We start from the raw sequence: 16,384 nt of genomic DNA on the forward strand, positions 1-16,384 counted from the left end.
GTCGGTCTACCGATCAGAATGAACGTAGGACGATCACCCCATTGGCTGATCTACAGGTTGACCAAGACATCGAAATCTGTCCCGTGTCGGCCCCCAATCAAGATCGCCTGCGGGTGTATGGCTATCTACATAACTGAGGTGTTATGCTGGTTTTGTGTATTCGGAATGGGTGCAGCCCTTCTTGAGAAGTAGAGTCCCAAAGTCAACGATTTGATGATGCAACACTCGATCATAGCCAGGGGTATCTCAGAATTGGGATGATCAAGCAGAGAAGTTTGGCAGAGGACCAGTTAGACCCGTTCTTCACGACTCTGAACTAACCACTGCACCTCCCAGGTAGTTCTTCAAAGTCGCCTCGTCCCTGATGGGCGCAAAGTACGCGTGTGCCATAGCCTCCTTTGCAGTAAGACGTTCCTGTTTACAATCAGTGATCATATTTCAAGGGGGGAAGAAGAAGAAGAAGAAAACGCAGTCTGGTGCATACCTGGTGATCATATCTGAGAAGCTTGTCCAAGAAGTCAATAGCCTCATTGCTCACGAATCTCTGGTTCTCAGTGGTGACGAAACTGTGCCACAGCTTCTTTTGGAAGCGACCAAGGATGTCATCGTATTGCGGATCAAGCTCGATCTCATACTTGTCAAGGTAATCAAAGAGATCGTCGGTGCCTAGGACCTTTGCAATCTTGACAAGCTGATCGGAATTGCTTTGGCCGTGGAAGAAGGGCTCCTTGCGGAAAATCATGGAGGCAAACATGGCGCCCAAACTCCACATATCTAGACTGTAATCATACTCTTGAAAGTCCACCAACAGCTCTGGTCCCTTAAAGTATCGGGAAGCAACGCGCACGTTGTACTCCGTGCCGGGGTGGTAGAATTCAGCCAGGCCCCAGTCGATAAGACGTAACTGGTAAACAGGTAAGTAAAATGGTTTGCAGCGAATAACGACAGTAAGAACAAGAAACGAAACCGGTGACATACCTTTCGGTTCTCATGATCGATCATAACGTTATGAGGCTTGACGTCTCTGTGCATAATGCCCTTGCTGTGACAGTAATCGAGCGCCTTGAGGAGCTCAAAGATGTAGTAGCGGACATCAATGTCATTGAACTTGGGGTACAGGCTGCGGAAGTCGGTGTTGTTGACGTTCTCGAAGATCAGGGATGGCGTTTTGCTCTGTGTCGAGGTCAGCATTTCCTGTTACTGCGAGGTGATCGATGCGCAAGCAGGGTCAGCCAAGCGTCAGCGTCCTGGCATCGGGCATGAAAGCAAAAGCACATGTGGACCTCACTCAAGGCACATGACTAAGAAACATACGGCAAAGTTGGCATCTACCTGACTGTCCCGAACAACGTCCAAGAGTGCAACGATATTGGGGCCACCGGACAAGTTCTGGAGGATCTTGATTTCTCTCTTGATCTTCTTCTTCTTAACAGGCTTCAGGACCTTGATGACGCATTTCTGGTAGTTGACGACGTTGATGCCCTCGAACACCTCGGAGTATTTACCGCGGCCTAGGGACGAACATGGAGTCAGTAAATTTTGTTGTCGGTTTCTGGGCGCCAGGTGCGCCCTCTGCGCCCACAGGTAAGCAATTTGGCTCGAACATACCGATCTTGCGAACGACCTCGTAGTTCTCCAGAACACCCCAGCCTGCATGTACAAATGGGTTAGTATAGGGCTCAAAGAGGATGGCGCATAGTCGGCCAAAGCTGGGCGGGCGCGGCGGTGACGGCGACGGCTCCCGTGGAGGGCGATGAGGCACGATGGGATAGGACAGGTGCACACTGACTGATGTTGACGCTATCGTAATCCCAATAGCTTCTGGGCATGTTCTGGTTGACTTCGGCGTAGACCCGCGACATGGCTGCGGTTGGGACCGACGATGACGTCTCGGCTTGGACGGTTGATGTGTAATGAAGTCGAATGGCTGTAGAGTAGTTCTCAATAAGACTGGACGGATGGTTCCCCCGATGTCGACCACCCAAAACGGTCACCAGCGATTTTTGGGCGGTATGTCGAATATGGAAGTGGGATGTTTGGAGCAGCCAGGACAAGGACCCAGACCCACGACTCGACTTGACTTGACTTGCGATTAGTCCAGTCTAGTCTAGAGTTGAGTTAGACACGAAATGGACCCCTCGTCACAAGGCACGGGCAAGGGCAAATGAAAGCCAAAAGACAAAAGCCCAAGCGAGGCAAGGCGCGTGCTCGTGCTTATCGTCGGGAAATGGCCCGTGCTCACAGGCAAGTCCACCCCGCGCTACTGTGATAAGTTCACTCGGTCCCAAAGACGATCGACAATGGTTGCCCAACCCGATTGAGGCGGCCTAGAAATACCTGGGTTAGTACCTATACTACATGTAAGCAAGCAACAGAATCGTTGGAACTTGCTGGGCGCGACTATGCAAGGTACTCGATCTCGAGCTTGGAGGCCCAAATATCACTGCGGACTTCAAGCTTTTCTTTCGCGGACATATACACTATTTAAGAAGCAGCAACCCATCGAGACACGTATGAATCGTGGCTAAGCGAACTCCGAGTTCCGGAGCAACCGCACATACTTTTCGTCTTACATTGACTGCCTTACCTGCTCGCATAACTCTATTGTCTGTCGTGCCATGAGCATCATCTCCAGGTAGCTACACGCGGCGCAGTCCAGCGTTGCATCGGGAACAGCCACCGCGATCTCCCAGTTCCGACCCGTTTCGTCAAGAGCATCCAATGACACATCATGTGCTCCATCCTTGGCTGCAGTACATATACGTATTATGTGCCAACTTTGGCGGGCTGCCCCTCATTTCATATGGACCTGCCCATACCTACTCAAGCTGGTCACGCATAGTCTCGCCTGTCTAAGGGTGCTACCACCATAGGATAGATCCTGGACAGCCATCCCTAGCTCGGAGATAAGTAGCACGAAAAGACAACAACCGGAAGTTTCGGCGCACTATACTTGCTTTGAGTTCCTCTGCATCATGCCCCCCCCCTAGGCGCAGGCTGGAGCGTCTAGTTGTTCCGTGTAACACACTACCAAGTCATCAGCGATGTATACCATCAAACGACCAAGTGCGAAGTAGAGATTTGAAATGCATGGTGTCAGAGAGAAGATTATTTTTACTCGACATACGCCCAAGTCGCAGAAGGGTGTCAATCAGCAAGCTGACTTCAACCTGCCTGGCCCGGGCTTCCGGCTAAGGATGACGATACAAAGGTTCTCATCATGTGGAGCGGCGGGAATACTGGCAAAGGGCGAGACTGACCTTACTATGCATTCTGTGTTTCGTCTTCATGTAGATCGCATTTTCCCCCAAAGGCATGTTGAGGCCGTCGTTGAGATCAAACTTGGTTCGCGGCCATTCAGTCATCGTAAGATATCTTGCGTCTCTGCGCAGCCTGTCCCGATCCGTTGCCCGCATTCGATTCGAGTCCATCGTAGTCGAGGCTGTCCATACCAGTCTCGACAACATCCCAGGTTCTCTTTCGTAGGTCTGGCTTGACGGCCTTCTTGAACCATCCTTGCTCGCCCTTCTGAGGATGGTCGGAATTCATACCTGCAGATTGTCTGTTCTTCTTGGACTTCCTGTTGTTCTTCTTCTTCTTCTTTCTAGAAGGTGCTGAAGTGCTATGCTGCGGCGTGTCAGACTCGATTTCGCCATCTTCACATTCCTCAAGAGACTCTGGGGCTGGAGCTGGAGCTGGAGCCGGAGCGAGCAGGCTGGTGACATCTTCGGCGTTCGAAATCGCTCCATCCACGTCGTGCATTTTGGGTGGCGTTCTGTTGCATCGTGTGCCCGCCCTTTCTTCTTCGCGCCGCAGTGTCTCGAGCTCAGAGTGACGGAAGATGGCGACCTGCTCATCGGTCAATGTGCGTTTGACGCCATCGGGATAGTAGCCAAGCTCGTCTTCTTCCTCGTCATAGTCCTCATACTCTTCATGGTACCCGTCGCGGTACTCGTCTTCAACCCAGTTTGACTGCGGCTGGAGGAAGTCGCTAACGAAGAGCTGAGTTGCTGCAGTAGAGAAGTGTTGCGCATGAAAAGTATCGATTTCGGCCTGTACGAGATTAGCGACTGGCCCAAGATTGCGCAAGCATAAGAAAAGGGGTTCAGTGTAGATTGTAACGTACTTGAGACACATCTGGAGCGCTGACAGCTCTCGGATGGCCCAGCAAAGCCGACATCATCAGTTTGCGACCAGTTCAACAAGTGGTAGAAATGTGACGTGACGGACGTGATGGATGGATCCAAAAGCTTTTGGGATAAGCAAAGCTGCAGGATACAGGCAGCGCACGGTGCATGTCCCGTGTCACACACGGTGACTCGCACGGTGCAACTCAAGTTCTTCGTCGACGGCATCAAATGAATGAACCGCAGCAATATGGTGGAGATTCGAAGGGATAGGGAATGATCAAGGGACATGGGCTTCCTGCTGATGAAAACAGTCTATGTTAGTGCATACAACTCATATGTCTACTCCTAATTGGTCTCACGGCACGATGTAGACCAAGTTCACATTCAAGACTGTACAGCTACACTGGTTATTACGGCAGACTATTAGTGACTGTGCACAAGTGGGTAATCATATATCGTTCATTCATAATCATGTCCCCCTGGACTCGACCCTTCACGCCAGACGGAAGCCGGTCAAGCAAATACAAAACAAGATAGCCATGACCAATACATAATGCCATGCAGATAACTCCGATGCTTCACACATGACCAGAGGATTGTTTATCATTTCAGCAAGGCCTTGCTCATCGTGTGGCGCTCAGCAAAGCCAAGGCACTCTGGAAAGCTTTGACAACTTCCGATACTACAAAACAGATTAGAACCCCAAAATAGTTGGCAATTTTAGGCTCATGGACTCACGGTGTTCTTTCTTCTGTTTCAGCTTATTCTCAGAAAGATGAACAAATCGGCTGCGGGTCTGAAGCCTTTTGACTGCCCTCTCACTGTCATGGGTTGAAGATGCGGAAGCCCAAACGTTAAAATACTATCGCGACGGTCAGTCAGAACGTGAATCTGCGCGAGAGAGTTATGTACCTTGACAAGATCTTCAAACTCGGCCAATAACTCGCTTTCTTTCTGATCAGCTTCGGTAAGGGCCTTCTGATAGCGGCTCTCGAAAGCCTCCCAGTCGAATGGTTCAATACGACCTGGTGATCCGGGTGAGCGCTGTGCCGAGACTCTCTGGCTGACACGCTGCTTAGGCTCAGGGGTTCGAGTTCGTTGTCGGCGCTGCTCGATCACAGGTACTGGTACTGGTACGGGAGCATCTATGTTGACGTCCGTTTCCTGGGTCCTGGCTGGCACTTGCGACTCTAGCTGTTGCTTTATCTGAGTCTCCGGATGTGGCATCTCGTCATCCATCACTTCATCATCGTCGTCATCATCCTCGAGCTCGTCTTGCAAGGGTTGATCAATCACTTCATAAGTCTTGAGGTCCTCCTGACTCTGACTAGCCGATGCCTTGATCGGCGACTGTTGAGGCGTGTGTGACATGGCAAGTAGTTCTTCCTCGAAAGAATCCCGTCTTCGCTTGTGTGGAAGTAGCGATTTGCTTGAGCCGCTCTAGGAAACGACCAACAGCTTCTTACAAACACGACCGAACATGAGAACCTCAGTTTGTCTTGGACGCGTTACACGCCTTTAGTCACTGGCAGGAAAAGTCCACAATTATGAACAGGCAACTGAAATGGGAAGCACTTGTATGCGGTTAGAAAGCTCTATATACAGAATTATAGCAGGAATACTGTAGAGCTTAAGATTTAGGCACACCGCACCACATCTGCAACCGTTCCTTCAATTAACACTTCGCAAAGAGACGCGTCGCTGCCCAAAAGAAAGAGAGGGTCGAATAAGCTCGGACCCTTGCATTCACTAACGGGAGTGTGGATGCGCCGATAACGCCGATAAGGCAGCACTAGCTCGATTGCACGCTTGTATCCACTCGACGTCACTTGAGCATCTGACAAGACGTCGAATCTCGCAGGCACTGGCATTGTTCAGCATTTCTGCGTCAGATATGACACATGGCCATTGTTTCTACGGTGAATATGTCACCGAGAGCTCCCCTCGACTCAGGAGATACTTTGCGCAAAGGCGACTTTCATCGATAAACGGGTCCCCGAAACCTATGAACCGCCGAGTCGTTGTGCCGAATATTCACCATGGAGTCAAGGACAAGAGATATGGTATGTGAAATCTGCCAGCGTGGGCATCACCCGCAGAGGTTGCCGTTCTTCTGTGCGATGGATGCCCGCAACGCGCTGTATGAAGGCCGCTTCGCCAATGCTCGGGTCATGATAGAGATGGATGAGCTGGAACAGCGCGTGTCCAGCCTTTTGGGCAACAGTGCATCAGAAACAGTGGCATCTGGCTCGAGCCAATCGCGCGCTCTTGTTGAGAACCGCGCATCGGACGAGCGAAAAGCGAAGGCTCGTACAGAACAGATTATTGCAGCGGCAGAAAAGCTCCAGCAAGAAATTGACGATGCTAAGAGAGAGATCGAGGAGCGCAAAGCTACGATTGCCCTGCGAAAGGCTGATCTCGCCACTGCTTCTCAGGGAGTTGCTGCGCGAAGAAACAGGGAGCTTGAAGAGACCAGGACAACCTCTAGGAAGATCAAGTACCACTGGGATCGAGAGCACGAGGCTACAGCACAGTATCGCGCTGCTCTGTGCACAGAGGTTGCCAAGCTGTACAGATTACAACGCGTCAAAAGAAGTAACCCTAATCGATATGAATACAAAATAGGGGGTCTTGAAGTGGTGGACTTGCATCATTTGAATAGTGAGTTACGCATGGTGAAAATACTCTGTTCGTGACTGACAATCCTTAAGGTACAAGCCCCGAGCACATCTCGGCCTCTCTTGGGCACATCGCGCATTTGCTGTGGTTGTCGTCCCACTACCTTGCTGTGAGACTTCCCGCCGAGATTACATTGCCGCACAATGACTACCCAAGAGCCACAATCTTCTCACTGGCATCATCGTATCACCACGGGCAGGTCGGATTTCCTGGAGCGTCCCCGTTACCGATAGATGCACTGGACCGTCAGTATGGCCACGTACCACATCCGCGACCCCTATTTCTGGACAAGCCCCTTTCCTCGTTTTCCAAAGATGAGTCAAATAACTACACGGCATTTCTGGAGGGCATCTGTCTTCTTGCGTATAACATCGTCTGGCTATGCCGGACACAAGGGATTCCTGTCGGCGACAACAGCAACAGTTTCGATGATTTTATGTACATGGGGCGGAATCTATGGAGCTTGCTTATTGGTTCTTCCCTACAAAGGAGTCAACCTGTCCAACCACTTATTGGTGCAAACGCGCCCTCTCCTACACGCACTGGTAATACCCCAGGCCTTGCTGAAAATGATGATCTCACCAAGGCTGCGCCAAAGATGGGACGCTGGTCTCACGGTGCAGCACACACGTCACTTAGCAGGGCAGACGGACAGGAATTCACCAAGGCATTCAAGCTTCCCAATCCCATTAAATTAGCCGATAAACTTAAGGCACGTCTCGCACAAGACGCACCTATACCTGAGTGGGAGATGGTTGAAGACGACGAGTTCGCGCCAAACGACCTCAATGATGGCGTGTTAGTTGGGAATACGCCGCAATCCCGAGCTACAGCGCCACGGTTTGGCAACGAAAGCTACATGAGCGTGCACACCGTTAGAAGCCATGGTTCGGGCGATGCGAGAACCTCCTTGGCGGCTATTAACGGAGTAGCTGGGCAAGAAAAAGAAAGAAGCTCAAACGGCTGGACGAAAGTCAAGCCTAGATGAGAAGACGAACTGTATCCACTCGATCCATATTTATCACCTCAGAAGCTCTTAGCCCAGCAGTCATTATTTAAACACTCCATATTGCAGAAGAGGATGAAATCAATGATATCATATTCTTTGAACAAACCAACGATTTAACCCTCGAACATTAGGCCTGGGCAGTGGCATCACTGAACACTTTTTGCGTGAAATCCCAAATCTTCTTATCCACGCCTCGCTTTCGAAAGTCACTCAAGACTTGCTCGTTGTCGATACTTTCCCCCTGTGGATCGAGTATAAAGATACCGCCATCCGTCTTCTTCGCAGCGATGAGGCCCGCAGGCACGGGTACGAGACCTGCCTGAACAGCGTATCTGTCACTAGTGGCCACAAACAGGGCTCGAGCCCCTCCCTCGTCCTGGCTCATGATAGGATCTGAAATCTTCATGCCCGACTTCTGCACCCTGTCGAGCCCTGGCGTATCCACCGGGCCAGGGGACCAGTGGGCGACGCTCAGGCGCGGGTTCGCGCGCGCGAATAACTCGAGCGCCAGGGTGCTCATGGTGGCGGAGTGCACCGAGGAGTTCCAGAAGGACCAGTTGGCCGGGTCCCTCAGGTCCAGATCCCCCTCGTTGATCTGCCCCTCCATTCCGCCGGCCAGGACCGAGACGATGCGCGGCGCCACCGCCCTGTCGAGCAAGGGGAGCAGCTGCTCGACCGCCCGCTGGCGTGAGTAGTATCGCGTCGTCATGGACGGGTCCAAGCCCTCGCTCGTGTCCTTGCGGCCCTCGAAGGCGATGAAGCCGGGGGACAAGATCAGGAGGTCCAGCTTCGTCTCTTTCTGCTTGACAACTTCCACGGCCTTGTCGATGTCGGAGATGAGCGAGTGGTCGGCTGTGATGAGGTTATAAGTGCCGGAGGGGTTGGACTCGCGTAGTGAGGACAACATTTTATCATGGTTGGCAGCGGATACCGGCCGGGCGACGCTGTAGATCTTTGGGGCAGACGCGTGCTGTGCGAATTGTTGCAGGGCGCTCTGGCCGATGCCCGATGTGGCCCCTATGAAGAGTGCCACGAGGCCCTTTGGAAGTGAGGCGATGCGAGCATTGGATTGCTTGACGACCTCATATGAGACCATTTTTTGCGATTGGTTTATTGTTCTATCGAGTTGTTAAGTCAAGTCTAGATGGAGCCCGGTTGCTTGTCCCTAGGCGACTCCGAACTCATTGCGCCTCCCACGTTCCATCTTTATCTTCCAGCATATTTCAATCCTCAGCGTGGTTGTTGCACTTCTAATGCGAGGCCGCAATGATAAATCAATATGTCCAATTAATAAGATCACGACTGCTCTCGCAATTCTCGCAAAGTCCGAGAAATGCGAACCATGGACAATGGCCGTAGTATTCTTAAGCTATTTGTCAGCTTACATGGAAATAATAGGCCGTCTAAATAGTCCGAGCCAGTGCCAAGACATCGCTTGGTAAGCGTTGGAGCAATTGCAATTGCTACACGATATAATCCAATGTCAAGCCTAGGGACTGATAGTCGTCTGAACACCGGCAGGCGAAGTAGAGGATGTTGTCCCATGATCTACTTCCTAAGGCCGCTTAGGCTCCTATTAGAGAGTCTAGGTTCCTTCGTTGGACGAGTGAGAAAGAATATTCGTTATTATTCTTGCTTGATATGGTGCAGTGGGATTTCACCATGTTTCGATCCATCCGGCGGCAAGATACTGCTAGAGGCATTTCAGTGAAGCAGAAACTATGCTTGTTTTTCAAACTTGATTGAGAACGTCTTAACCACAAGCTGGAGGGATATTGCTTATTTCTCCACACTCATGCTCTGATCACACCCCTGCATATCCTAAAACAACATTATTACCAAGTTGTCTCCAAGCCATTGACTCCCACAGGTCTCTCAGCAAGCGTCGTAATCCGGAACCCATGACGCAGACCCTCCTCCTCGTTATGCACATCATAGTCCGATATTGCTGTGTGCGCTGTCACACGATTATCCCAAAGCGCGACTGTACCATCATCCCATTTGACCCTGACCTGCACATCTTGGCTTTGCGAAATATGCTTGGATCATTTTTGGTCAGTTGACTGGCTGTGGTGAGTTTTGTTGGGGAAGACTTACGTTGAACAGCAGCTTCAGGATAGCTTCAGACTCTTCATCCTTGAGGCCTATAATGCGCTTGGTGAACCCAGGATTTACGAACAGTGCTTTTTGACCGGTCACCTGCGGATATAGTAAGTCAAGTTCCAGGTTGGTAGGACGCAACGGTACTTACAGGGTGAACTCGGACAATGGGATGGTCCGATTTGACGGGCTCCCGGCGCACATGCTTGCCATCTCGTCGAGCATTGTCAGCTTGAGGAAAACCGCTATGCTCAGCCCGAAGCCCTTCGAGTAGCGTCTTGATTGGCTCCGACAAACGCTCGTAAGCTGCGACCTGTGAAGTCCAACCTGTGTCGCCGCCGGTTGATGGAACAGCGAGCAATGTCAAGATGGTAATTCCAGGCGGCTGGTGCTCGTACGAGACGTCAGAATGATACCCAGTCGTGCTCAGTTTGCTCGAACGTAGCTGAGCTCGGTATAGATTGTCTGGGCCGAGGTAGATGTTGTGGAACTCAATGGCACCTTCGACATGAGCTCCGACAGGCTGAGATTTTGATCAGTTCAGCAACTGTGGTATTTGGGAGGTTGAGTATGGAAGCTTACGTGGACGTGAAGGCGGCCGAAGTACTTGCCAAAATCTTTTTGCCGTTCGATTCCAATGTCTTTGAAATCTTGACCCCTGAAGACGACTACACCTCTCTCAGCGATCAGAAGTGCCAGCTCGTTTTTCTGGGTATCAGTCAGTCCCGAGAGTTGAAGGCCACTAATTTCAGTCCCGACTCTAGGAGTGAGGTTTGTGACCTGGATTTTCGAATCGCTCAATCCAAGCAAATTGGGCTTGGCCTTGTCTGCGAGGAGGGCACGGTCACTGAACTCGAACAGTTCAGTTGCTGGAAAACTTGTTGTCTCGTCATATACGGGGAGGTATTTGCGGTATTTGTACTGTATAAGGTCAGTAAATGTTCTGTTGGAGTAAATTTGTGTCACTTACTGAGGCATGCTGCTCCGCATCAAAGGCTTGTGAGAGCTTCACCTGTGCTCTTGCACTCAACGACCCTTCGCTCGGAATGGCTTCTGCTACAGAGGGCGCCATTTTGATCAATGTGATTTTGAGTAGGATAATATCATGTCGTCCGTCGATAGTATGAGTTCTATCTTATCCAGATTGATGTGATGTCGTGACGTCGCATCCCCGCACATTCCTCATTAGGAGCCAGTATGATGCAATAGTGTTTAGAGACGAAGTGGCCATACAATTAATGAGATCAGCGATAGAGCGTCCAATAGGTAATTAGTCGCCAGGATAATGACACTCAATTGGCCATTGAGTCTTGCGGAAGTCTTATCTCATGGCAAAGTCGTAATCCGGAAGAATGTAGCTGCCCTGCAAGCAAATCTTTCTGCTTTTGATGACGCCAATGGAGATCAGTTGCCTGGGCAAACTGTGTGTAGATGCTTGCAGTCTTGAATGAACGCTATCCAGATAGAAACATTACATTAGATGATGTGAAGGTGAAATACTGGATTAGGCGTGGACGTAGCGCGAAATCGGGTAAGTTTGTAGATTCGCCATTGTGGTGAACCGTCCCGATTAATACAATCGAAAACTGTGCCTGGGTTTTTGTATCTCAAAGACGATCGGAAGCTTTCCCAAAGATCAATGCCGCCACTCCGTTTTTGGTGTACACGTCAGGAGACAATAGAGATTATTGAATCTAGATGTTTTGATAAAGGCGTGTATGTGTGGTAGCTGGGTTGATAGGATTGTGAGCAGCCAGTGTGGCAGTACCGTTCTTGCAACCCGTCCTCAGAAAAGATATTCCAGTTGCAGTAAGTGAAACAGTAATTGTTCTCCGGAGTAGTGGGGGATACTGATGTGATATTGTCAGGTGAGCATACTGTTTCCTCGAGACGACAAGCGCTTCTAGAACAGCAGGAATGATGCACTAGTTGTGTGGTAGTGTTCAAGGTGTGATAGACTTAGAATGATAGATGCTGCGCAGTGCACTCTGATCTTGATACCTCAATGATGCCCGCTAGCACCAAGAAGTATGATTTTGCTCGATTCAAGTGCTTTCTTCTGAGCAAAGGAGCATTATCGAATGGAAGGACTGGGATCGCCGTATGTTTTGAAATCTCTGAAAAGAAATCCATCCTCAAGGATGATCGCCAGATGAACGGTTTCGTGCATCGATATCGATTTAAAGTATAAATCGTTAAGATGTGAAGATGCTCAAATCAGTGCGTTGAGCCTAGAAGAAGCTTTTGGCAGTATCTCATGGATTTCTGATACTGCTTGAAGTTTCAGAATCCAAAACATCATGGTTTGGAGTGATGATCCATGCCATATTACTGGATGTTGATGCTCTAGAATGTAGCATGCGTTGAGTGTCAAAAGGCGATTCTTGTGCGTAGACACATTGCATAAGCAGTCGAATGCCCTGCGCTCACTAGCAGGGTCGGCTTTCGTAGCATAAGTTGTGACCAAGTAACATATGCCAGAAAGTTCTGACCGACATTGATGAATAGCCATGTTGATTGTATGACACAGCGTGATCATCAACAAAGGTCCCTCTTGTCTCTCTCCAGAGGTATGAAGTTTGGAAATTTCCTTAAGGATCATGGCTGATGGGCTTGAAGGTCTTCCAGGAAGTTCCACAAGGAAAAGAGGTAGTTCTGTCTTTTTCTCGTTTGTGGTAGGTAATTTTGTTTAAATTCGAGGTCGGATCGTTGAGGTTTGGAATTGAGGTCGTATCTCGAATGGCAAATCGCGTCTCTTGAAGTTCGTCTTTGTTCACGCTTCCCTTCAGAATATATCAACTAAATGAGTGATTCGTTGACTGTTCTGAATGATAACAGCAGGACTGTTGTCTTGATGCTGTTTGTTGATGTAAAGGTTTTGTGGAAGCGCTACTAAGCCTTGGAACCCGACACTGCGTTGTTGATGGTTGAAATGCCTTGAGTATGCAAGTATCTTCGTCACGGTGCGAACTATTCTCCAAGGTCCGGGTCTTCGCCGCGAGGCTCTCCGGGGGCATTTCAGGCTGTTCCTCACCTTAGTGACGCGAAGACTTACTTCCTAGAACCGCTAACGATACTTTCTCGGATCCGTTGGAGCAAACGTCGGTGTTACAATGAGATGCTTCGGGATCGAACCGAAGCTCACCGGGTTGTCCTCAGGGTCGAGCTTCTCGTCATCGGTGTCAGGAAGCTCGTCGGAGAGGGGGCAAGGTGAGTAGTCACGACTAGCTCGATCCATTGCCCTCTCATTGATTCTCTCCCACTCCTTCTCGTCATATTCCTCCTTCTCTTCCTCCACTTCGACGGTCTCGTTTGCGGTAGCACGCTCGGGCGCTGCGACAGGCTCACCAAAGGAAAATCCAGTGGGAGCAGCGGGCGCACCGGCGGGCAGGGCGAAACTGAAACCGAAATCGAAGACAGGGGGAAGAGATGGTAGTGCCAGTAGCTCATCGAATTCTGCCTCATTCATCATTGCCGCCTCCAGTTCTGCAGCAAACGCATCCAAGTCCGAAGACTCGTTTGCAGGAAGCAGAGAAGCCGGATGCAGGGCAGGAGCTGGTGAATGAGCTGGTGTCGTTCCCAATAACGACAACAGGGGCAAGGCCGGAGAATCAGATTATAGTGCCCGTGCTGATACTTCTGCTATTGCCGGAGGAGTCGCAAAGGCGACTGGGGCCGGCTCAACGGCAAAATCAGCGGGCGCAGGTAGAGCAGCAACGGGTTCTGGTTCTAGTGCCAGTACTGGTGCTAGAGCAGCCGCGCGAGCGGGCTCGACGGCAAGAACAGTAGTGACAGGGAGAACAGCAACGGGTTCTGGTTCTGGTGCTGGTGCTGAAGCCACCACCGAAGCGGGCTCGACAGCAAGAACAGCAGGCGCGGGAAGTAGAGCAACAACAGGCGACAGAGCACGCATCACTGGAGCGGGGCAATCGTAGCGCCAGTCCATCTGATCGCTGGGGCTCTCGTGCGTCATGATCTCGTTGGCCTCTGGGTACTAACCAAAGGTTGCAACGGGAATAGGCAGCATCGGAGGAGTTGGGGCGGGTAGAAAAACCCCAGCAGATGGAACCGGGCCGTGACCGAGACCAATGCTAACAGCGAGCGAAAGCGGTGGCGGTGGCAGAGCAGCAATATCGTTCCAGAAGAAGGCTGGGCCTGTCTTCGGATCGGGACGTGGCGGCTCTGCAGGGCCTCCAAACGTGCCTCTGGGCAAAGGTGACTGCGGCGGCAGCTTCAACACCTCCTCCAGCGTCATCAACTCCCGGCGGAGAGGACGATGCACGGAGGCAGAAGTCTGCGGCTGCTTGTCAGACTTACGGAGAGGAGCACATTTCGGCAGCGAAGGCAGCGTACAACCAGCGAGATGGGGACGGTGGCGACGCATGGGGCGGGCGGGTACGGATGGAGACCAGAGGCCGACCACACGACCACAGACCCGGGACAACCCATGGGCCGCGAAGACCACACCCAGCAGGACTAGGCCGCCGGCGAAAACGCCGAACGACCACGGAACCAGCAGGACGTCTCGACAGTAGGCAAACCAGCGCGGCGGCGCAACATTATCGTTGTGCGCAGCATCAACGTCGCGCATTGCGTACTCGATAGCTATAAAAATGCGAACTATGAGATACGCAAAAACGACGCGAACGAAGATCTGAGCAAAGTAAGCAAGCCCGAGGAGCTGTCCCCACACAAGGTAGAGACATTCCTCCCACTCCCAGTCACGATACCAGAACCCCGATACCTCCAAAGAGGCGACAAGGAGGGCGGCAGCGCAGACAAGGGCGGAGCGTGACTTTCCTTGGCGCGCGAGCACCAGAGGGGGGGCCAGGAGCAGAGCAAACCAGACAACGAAGATGAGCGAGGAGGCAGGGAACCAGGAGGGGGGAGACGAGAGGAGGTACCAAGCGATGATGTTGATAACCCAAGCCCACGGGCCTGCTTTGAGCCCGAAGGCAACAAGAGCGGCGACGAAGGAAATGGGAATCATCCTATGGATGGATTAGTTTCAATTTGATAGATGAATTTTGGGAGATGATCGAAAATCGGATTATAAGGAAATTTGATGGATAAATTTTGGTGAGGTTTTAAGCTAGAGCTTGAAAAAGGATGGGATGGAATATCGGATCATTATAGGGAAATTTGATGGAACTTTCATCTTGTTCCATAGAAATATCTTTTGAATGACTTAACAAAGCTGGTCTTCCTCGTTCCCTCCAAGCCAGAGCGAGGAGAGGGCGAGGGCGAAGACGTATGCCGACACGCGCACGCGAAGGGTGGGTGTCATTGTGGCGAGCGTGAGAGATGGTTATGAGAGAAAGTTGGGAGAGAAATGTGAAGCTGAGTGATTCGATAAATAACGCCGCAAGGCAATGGAGGGTCAAGATCCAATATCGAATGTGAGCAGACGGCCGAGGAAGAAAGGAAGAAGAAGTCACGTCAGAGCTTGGAAGGAGCTGCTTTTATACGAAGCTCCTAGCCCTAATTCTGCCACTTGGGCGGTTGGGGAGCAATACAATTGCAAGTTATTCCATTTTGATAGAACTAGGAACGATCGGGGAACTGGATAATGATTTAATAGTGTTATTGTCATCAGAATAACATTGTTAGTCTACTCCTCAAGGTTCCTCGACCACGAAAAAAAAAGTTTTAGCATCGCCTATCTAATGGACAATCAGAATCCTGTCGAGCAGGAGCATTTACACACATACAGATAGGAAAGAAGAATCTGTTGTTTCGGTTGTTTTGTAACACTTGATTTATGTGATACACCAATATCAACACATCGTTTCATTGAGATTGTTTCTCCTTTCTGATCCAACGGCGCTGGTGGTGCTATTAGATAAAATAGAGACACTGCTGAATTTCAAGCTCCCTGAGTAGATACTGACTCAAGTGTATGTTATCCGCGGGCAATGCTACTAAATTAAATTGAGCTTATCACAAAAGTCAAAGTCTTCATCTTGCAATCGGGCCAAGGTATTTGTAATTATGTAATAATTATAGATTAGCACCGTTTGATTAGACAAATAATGGTATCTCTATGCACTTACAAATATTTTTAAACGTTACCAGACGTTAGAGTAGAAGGTAAAACAGGTGTGAAATAAATGATCCAATAGTGGTACTTCTCGTATGTAGGGCCATGAGTTATGGTGAACGATTTAGGTAACCAGAAAGCGAAAGCCGGTGTGGCCGGTGTGAAGAAGGGTTTCGGTCAGTCGGTCCTTTTTTTCCCTTTTTTTTTTTTTTTCATTTGTTGTTGAGTAGAATCCAGGTTCAACACTTATACTTGTTGTTTTCGTCGCCTTTTGCCATTGAAATTACAAGTGGTCTATGTGTTTGGTTATCGTGAACCTAGCAAGCGTTTGTCGCAATTTCCCTGCTTGCTTGAATCTAGCCACCAGCCTTGAATTAACACATAGAACCTTGGTTTGTAATCTGGGTAATGATTTCGCTTCGCTGC

At 50.3% G+C, this 16,384-nt stretch overlaps 7 protein-coding genes across 7 annotated transcripts; 1 reads left to right on the forward strand and 6 right to left on the reverse strand.

Annotated features, from left to right (window-relative positions):
- Positions 1–247: 247 nt before the first annotated feature.
- BKA67DRAFT_199481 (casein kinase II alpha subunit CKA) lies at positions 248–2,001 on the reverse strand. Its single transcript, XM_046095408.1, has 6 exons — positions 1,790–2,001; positions 1,609–1,650; positions 1,333–1,511; positions 979–1,173; positions 485–904; positions 248–414 (listed from the first exon to the last, which is right to left on the reverse strand). Exons 1-6 carry the CDS (start codon positions 1,860–1,862, stop codon positions 304–306), a joined length of 1,020 nt encoding a protein of 339 aa, XP_045962051.1. The 5' UTR covers positions 1,863–2,001; the 3' UTR covers positions 248–303.
- A 1,356-nt stretch (positions 2,002–3,357) lies between these two features.
- On the reverse strand, positions 3,358–4,180 carry BKA67DRAFT_533007 (uncharacterized protein; the record flags this gene model as incomplete). Its single annotated transcript, XM_046099637.1, has 2 exons — positions 3,358–4,053; positions 4,127–4,180. The coding sequence occupies 2 exons, from the start codon at positions 4,178–4,180 to the stop codon at positions 3,358–3,360; spliced, it is 750 nt and encodes a 249-aa protein (XP_045962052.1).
- A 573-nt stretch (positions 4,181–4,753) lies between these two features.
- BKA67DRAFT_656061 (uncharacterized protein) lies at positions 4,754–5,501 on the reverse strand (the record flags this gene model as incomplete). The annotated part of the gene is made up of 3 exons (XM_046106877.1): positions 4,754–4,812; positions 4,869–4,992; positions 5,043–5,501. 3 exons carry the CDS (start codon positions 5,499–5,501, stop codon positions 4,754–4,756), a joined length of 642 nt encoding a protein of 213 aa, XP_045962053.1.
- Positions 5,502–6,169: 668 nt separating this feature from the next.
- Positions 6,170–7,797, forward strand: BKA67DRAFT_533009 (UV radiation resistance protein and autophagy-related subunit 14-domain-containing protein; the record flags this gene model as incomplete). Its single annotated transcript, XM_046099638.1, has 2 exons — positions 6,170–6,791; positions 6,842–7,797. 2 exons carry the CDS (start codon positions 6,170–6,172, stop codon positions 7,795–7,797), a joined length of 1,578 nt encoding a protein of 525 aa, XP_045962054.1.
- Positions 7,798–7,945: 148 nt separating this feature from the next.
- Positions 7,946–8,914, reverse strand: BKA67DRAFT_656063 (uncharacterized protein; the record flags this gene model as incomplete). Its single annotated transcript, XM_046106878.1, has 1 exon — positions 7,946–8,914. The coding sequence occupies one exon, from the start codon at positions 8,912–8,914 to the stop codon at positions 7,946–7,948; it is 969 nt and encodes a 322-aa protein (XP_045962055.1).
- Positions 8,915–9,541: 627 nt separating this feature from the next.
- On the reverse strand, positions 9,542–10,990 carry BKA67DRAFT_673620 (dioxygenase-like protein; the record flags this gene model as incomplete). The annotated part of the gene is made up of 5 exons (XM_046108735.1): positions 9,542–9,857; positions 9,916–10,017; positions 10,070–10,441; positions 10,501–10,839; positions 10,889–10,990. The coding sequence occupies 5 exons, from the start codon at positions 10,988–10,990 to the stop codon at positions 9,654–9,656; spliced, it is 1,119 nt and encodes a 372-aa protein (XP_045962056.1). The 3' UTR covers positions 9,542–9,653.
- A 1,995-nt stretch (positions 10,991–12,985) lies between these two features.
- BKA67DRAFT_533012 (uncharacterized protein) lies at positions 12,986–14,908 on the reverse strand (the record flags this gene model as incomplete). The annotated part of the gene is made up of 3 exons (XM_046099639.1): positions 12,986–13,432; positions 13,556–13,912; positions 14,015–14,908. 3 exons carry the CDS (start codon positions 14,906–14,908, stop codon positions 12,986–12,988), a joined length of 1,698 nt encoding a protein of 565 aa, XP_045962057.1.
- Positions 14,909–16,384: the final 1,476 nt, after the last annotated feature.

Source organism: Truncatella angustata (assembly GCF_020726525.1).
Source record: "Truncatella angustata strain MPI-SDFR-AT-0073 chromosome Unknown BKA67scaffold_2, whole genome shotgun sequence".
NCBI classification, from domain to species: Eukaryota; Fungi; Ascomycota; class Sordariomycetes; order Amphisphaeriales; family Sporocadaceae; genus Truncatella; species Truncatella angustata.

Excerpts from the sequence above, each read along its gene's own strand:
- BKA67DRAFT_199481 (XM_046095408.1), bottom strand. The coding sequence starts at position 1,862 with ATGTCGCGGGTCTACGCCGAAGTCAACCAGAACATGCCCAGAAGCTAT. Across the intron at positions 1,651-1,789 it reads TTACGATAGCGTCAACATCA|GCTGGGGTGTTCTGGAGAAC; the intron begins GTCAGTGTGCAC and ends TTGTACATGCAG. Across the intron at positions 1,512-1,608 it reads CGAGGTCGTTCGCAAGATCG|GCCGCGGTAAATACTCCGAG; the intron begins GTATGTTCGAGC and ends GTTCGTCCCTAG.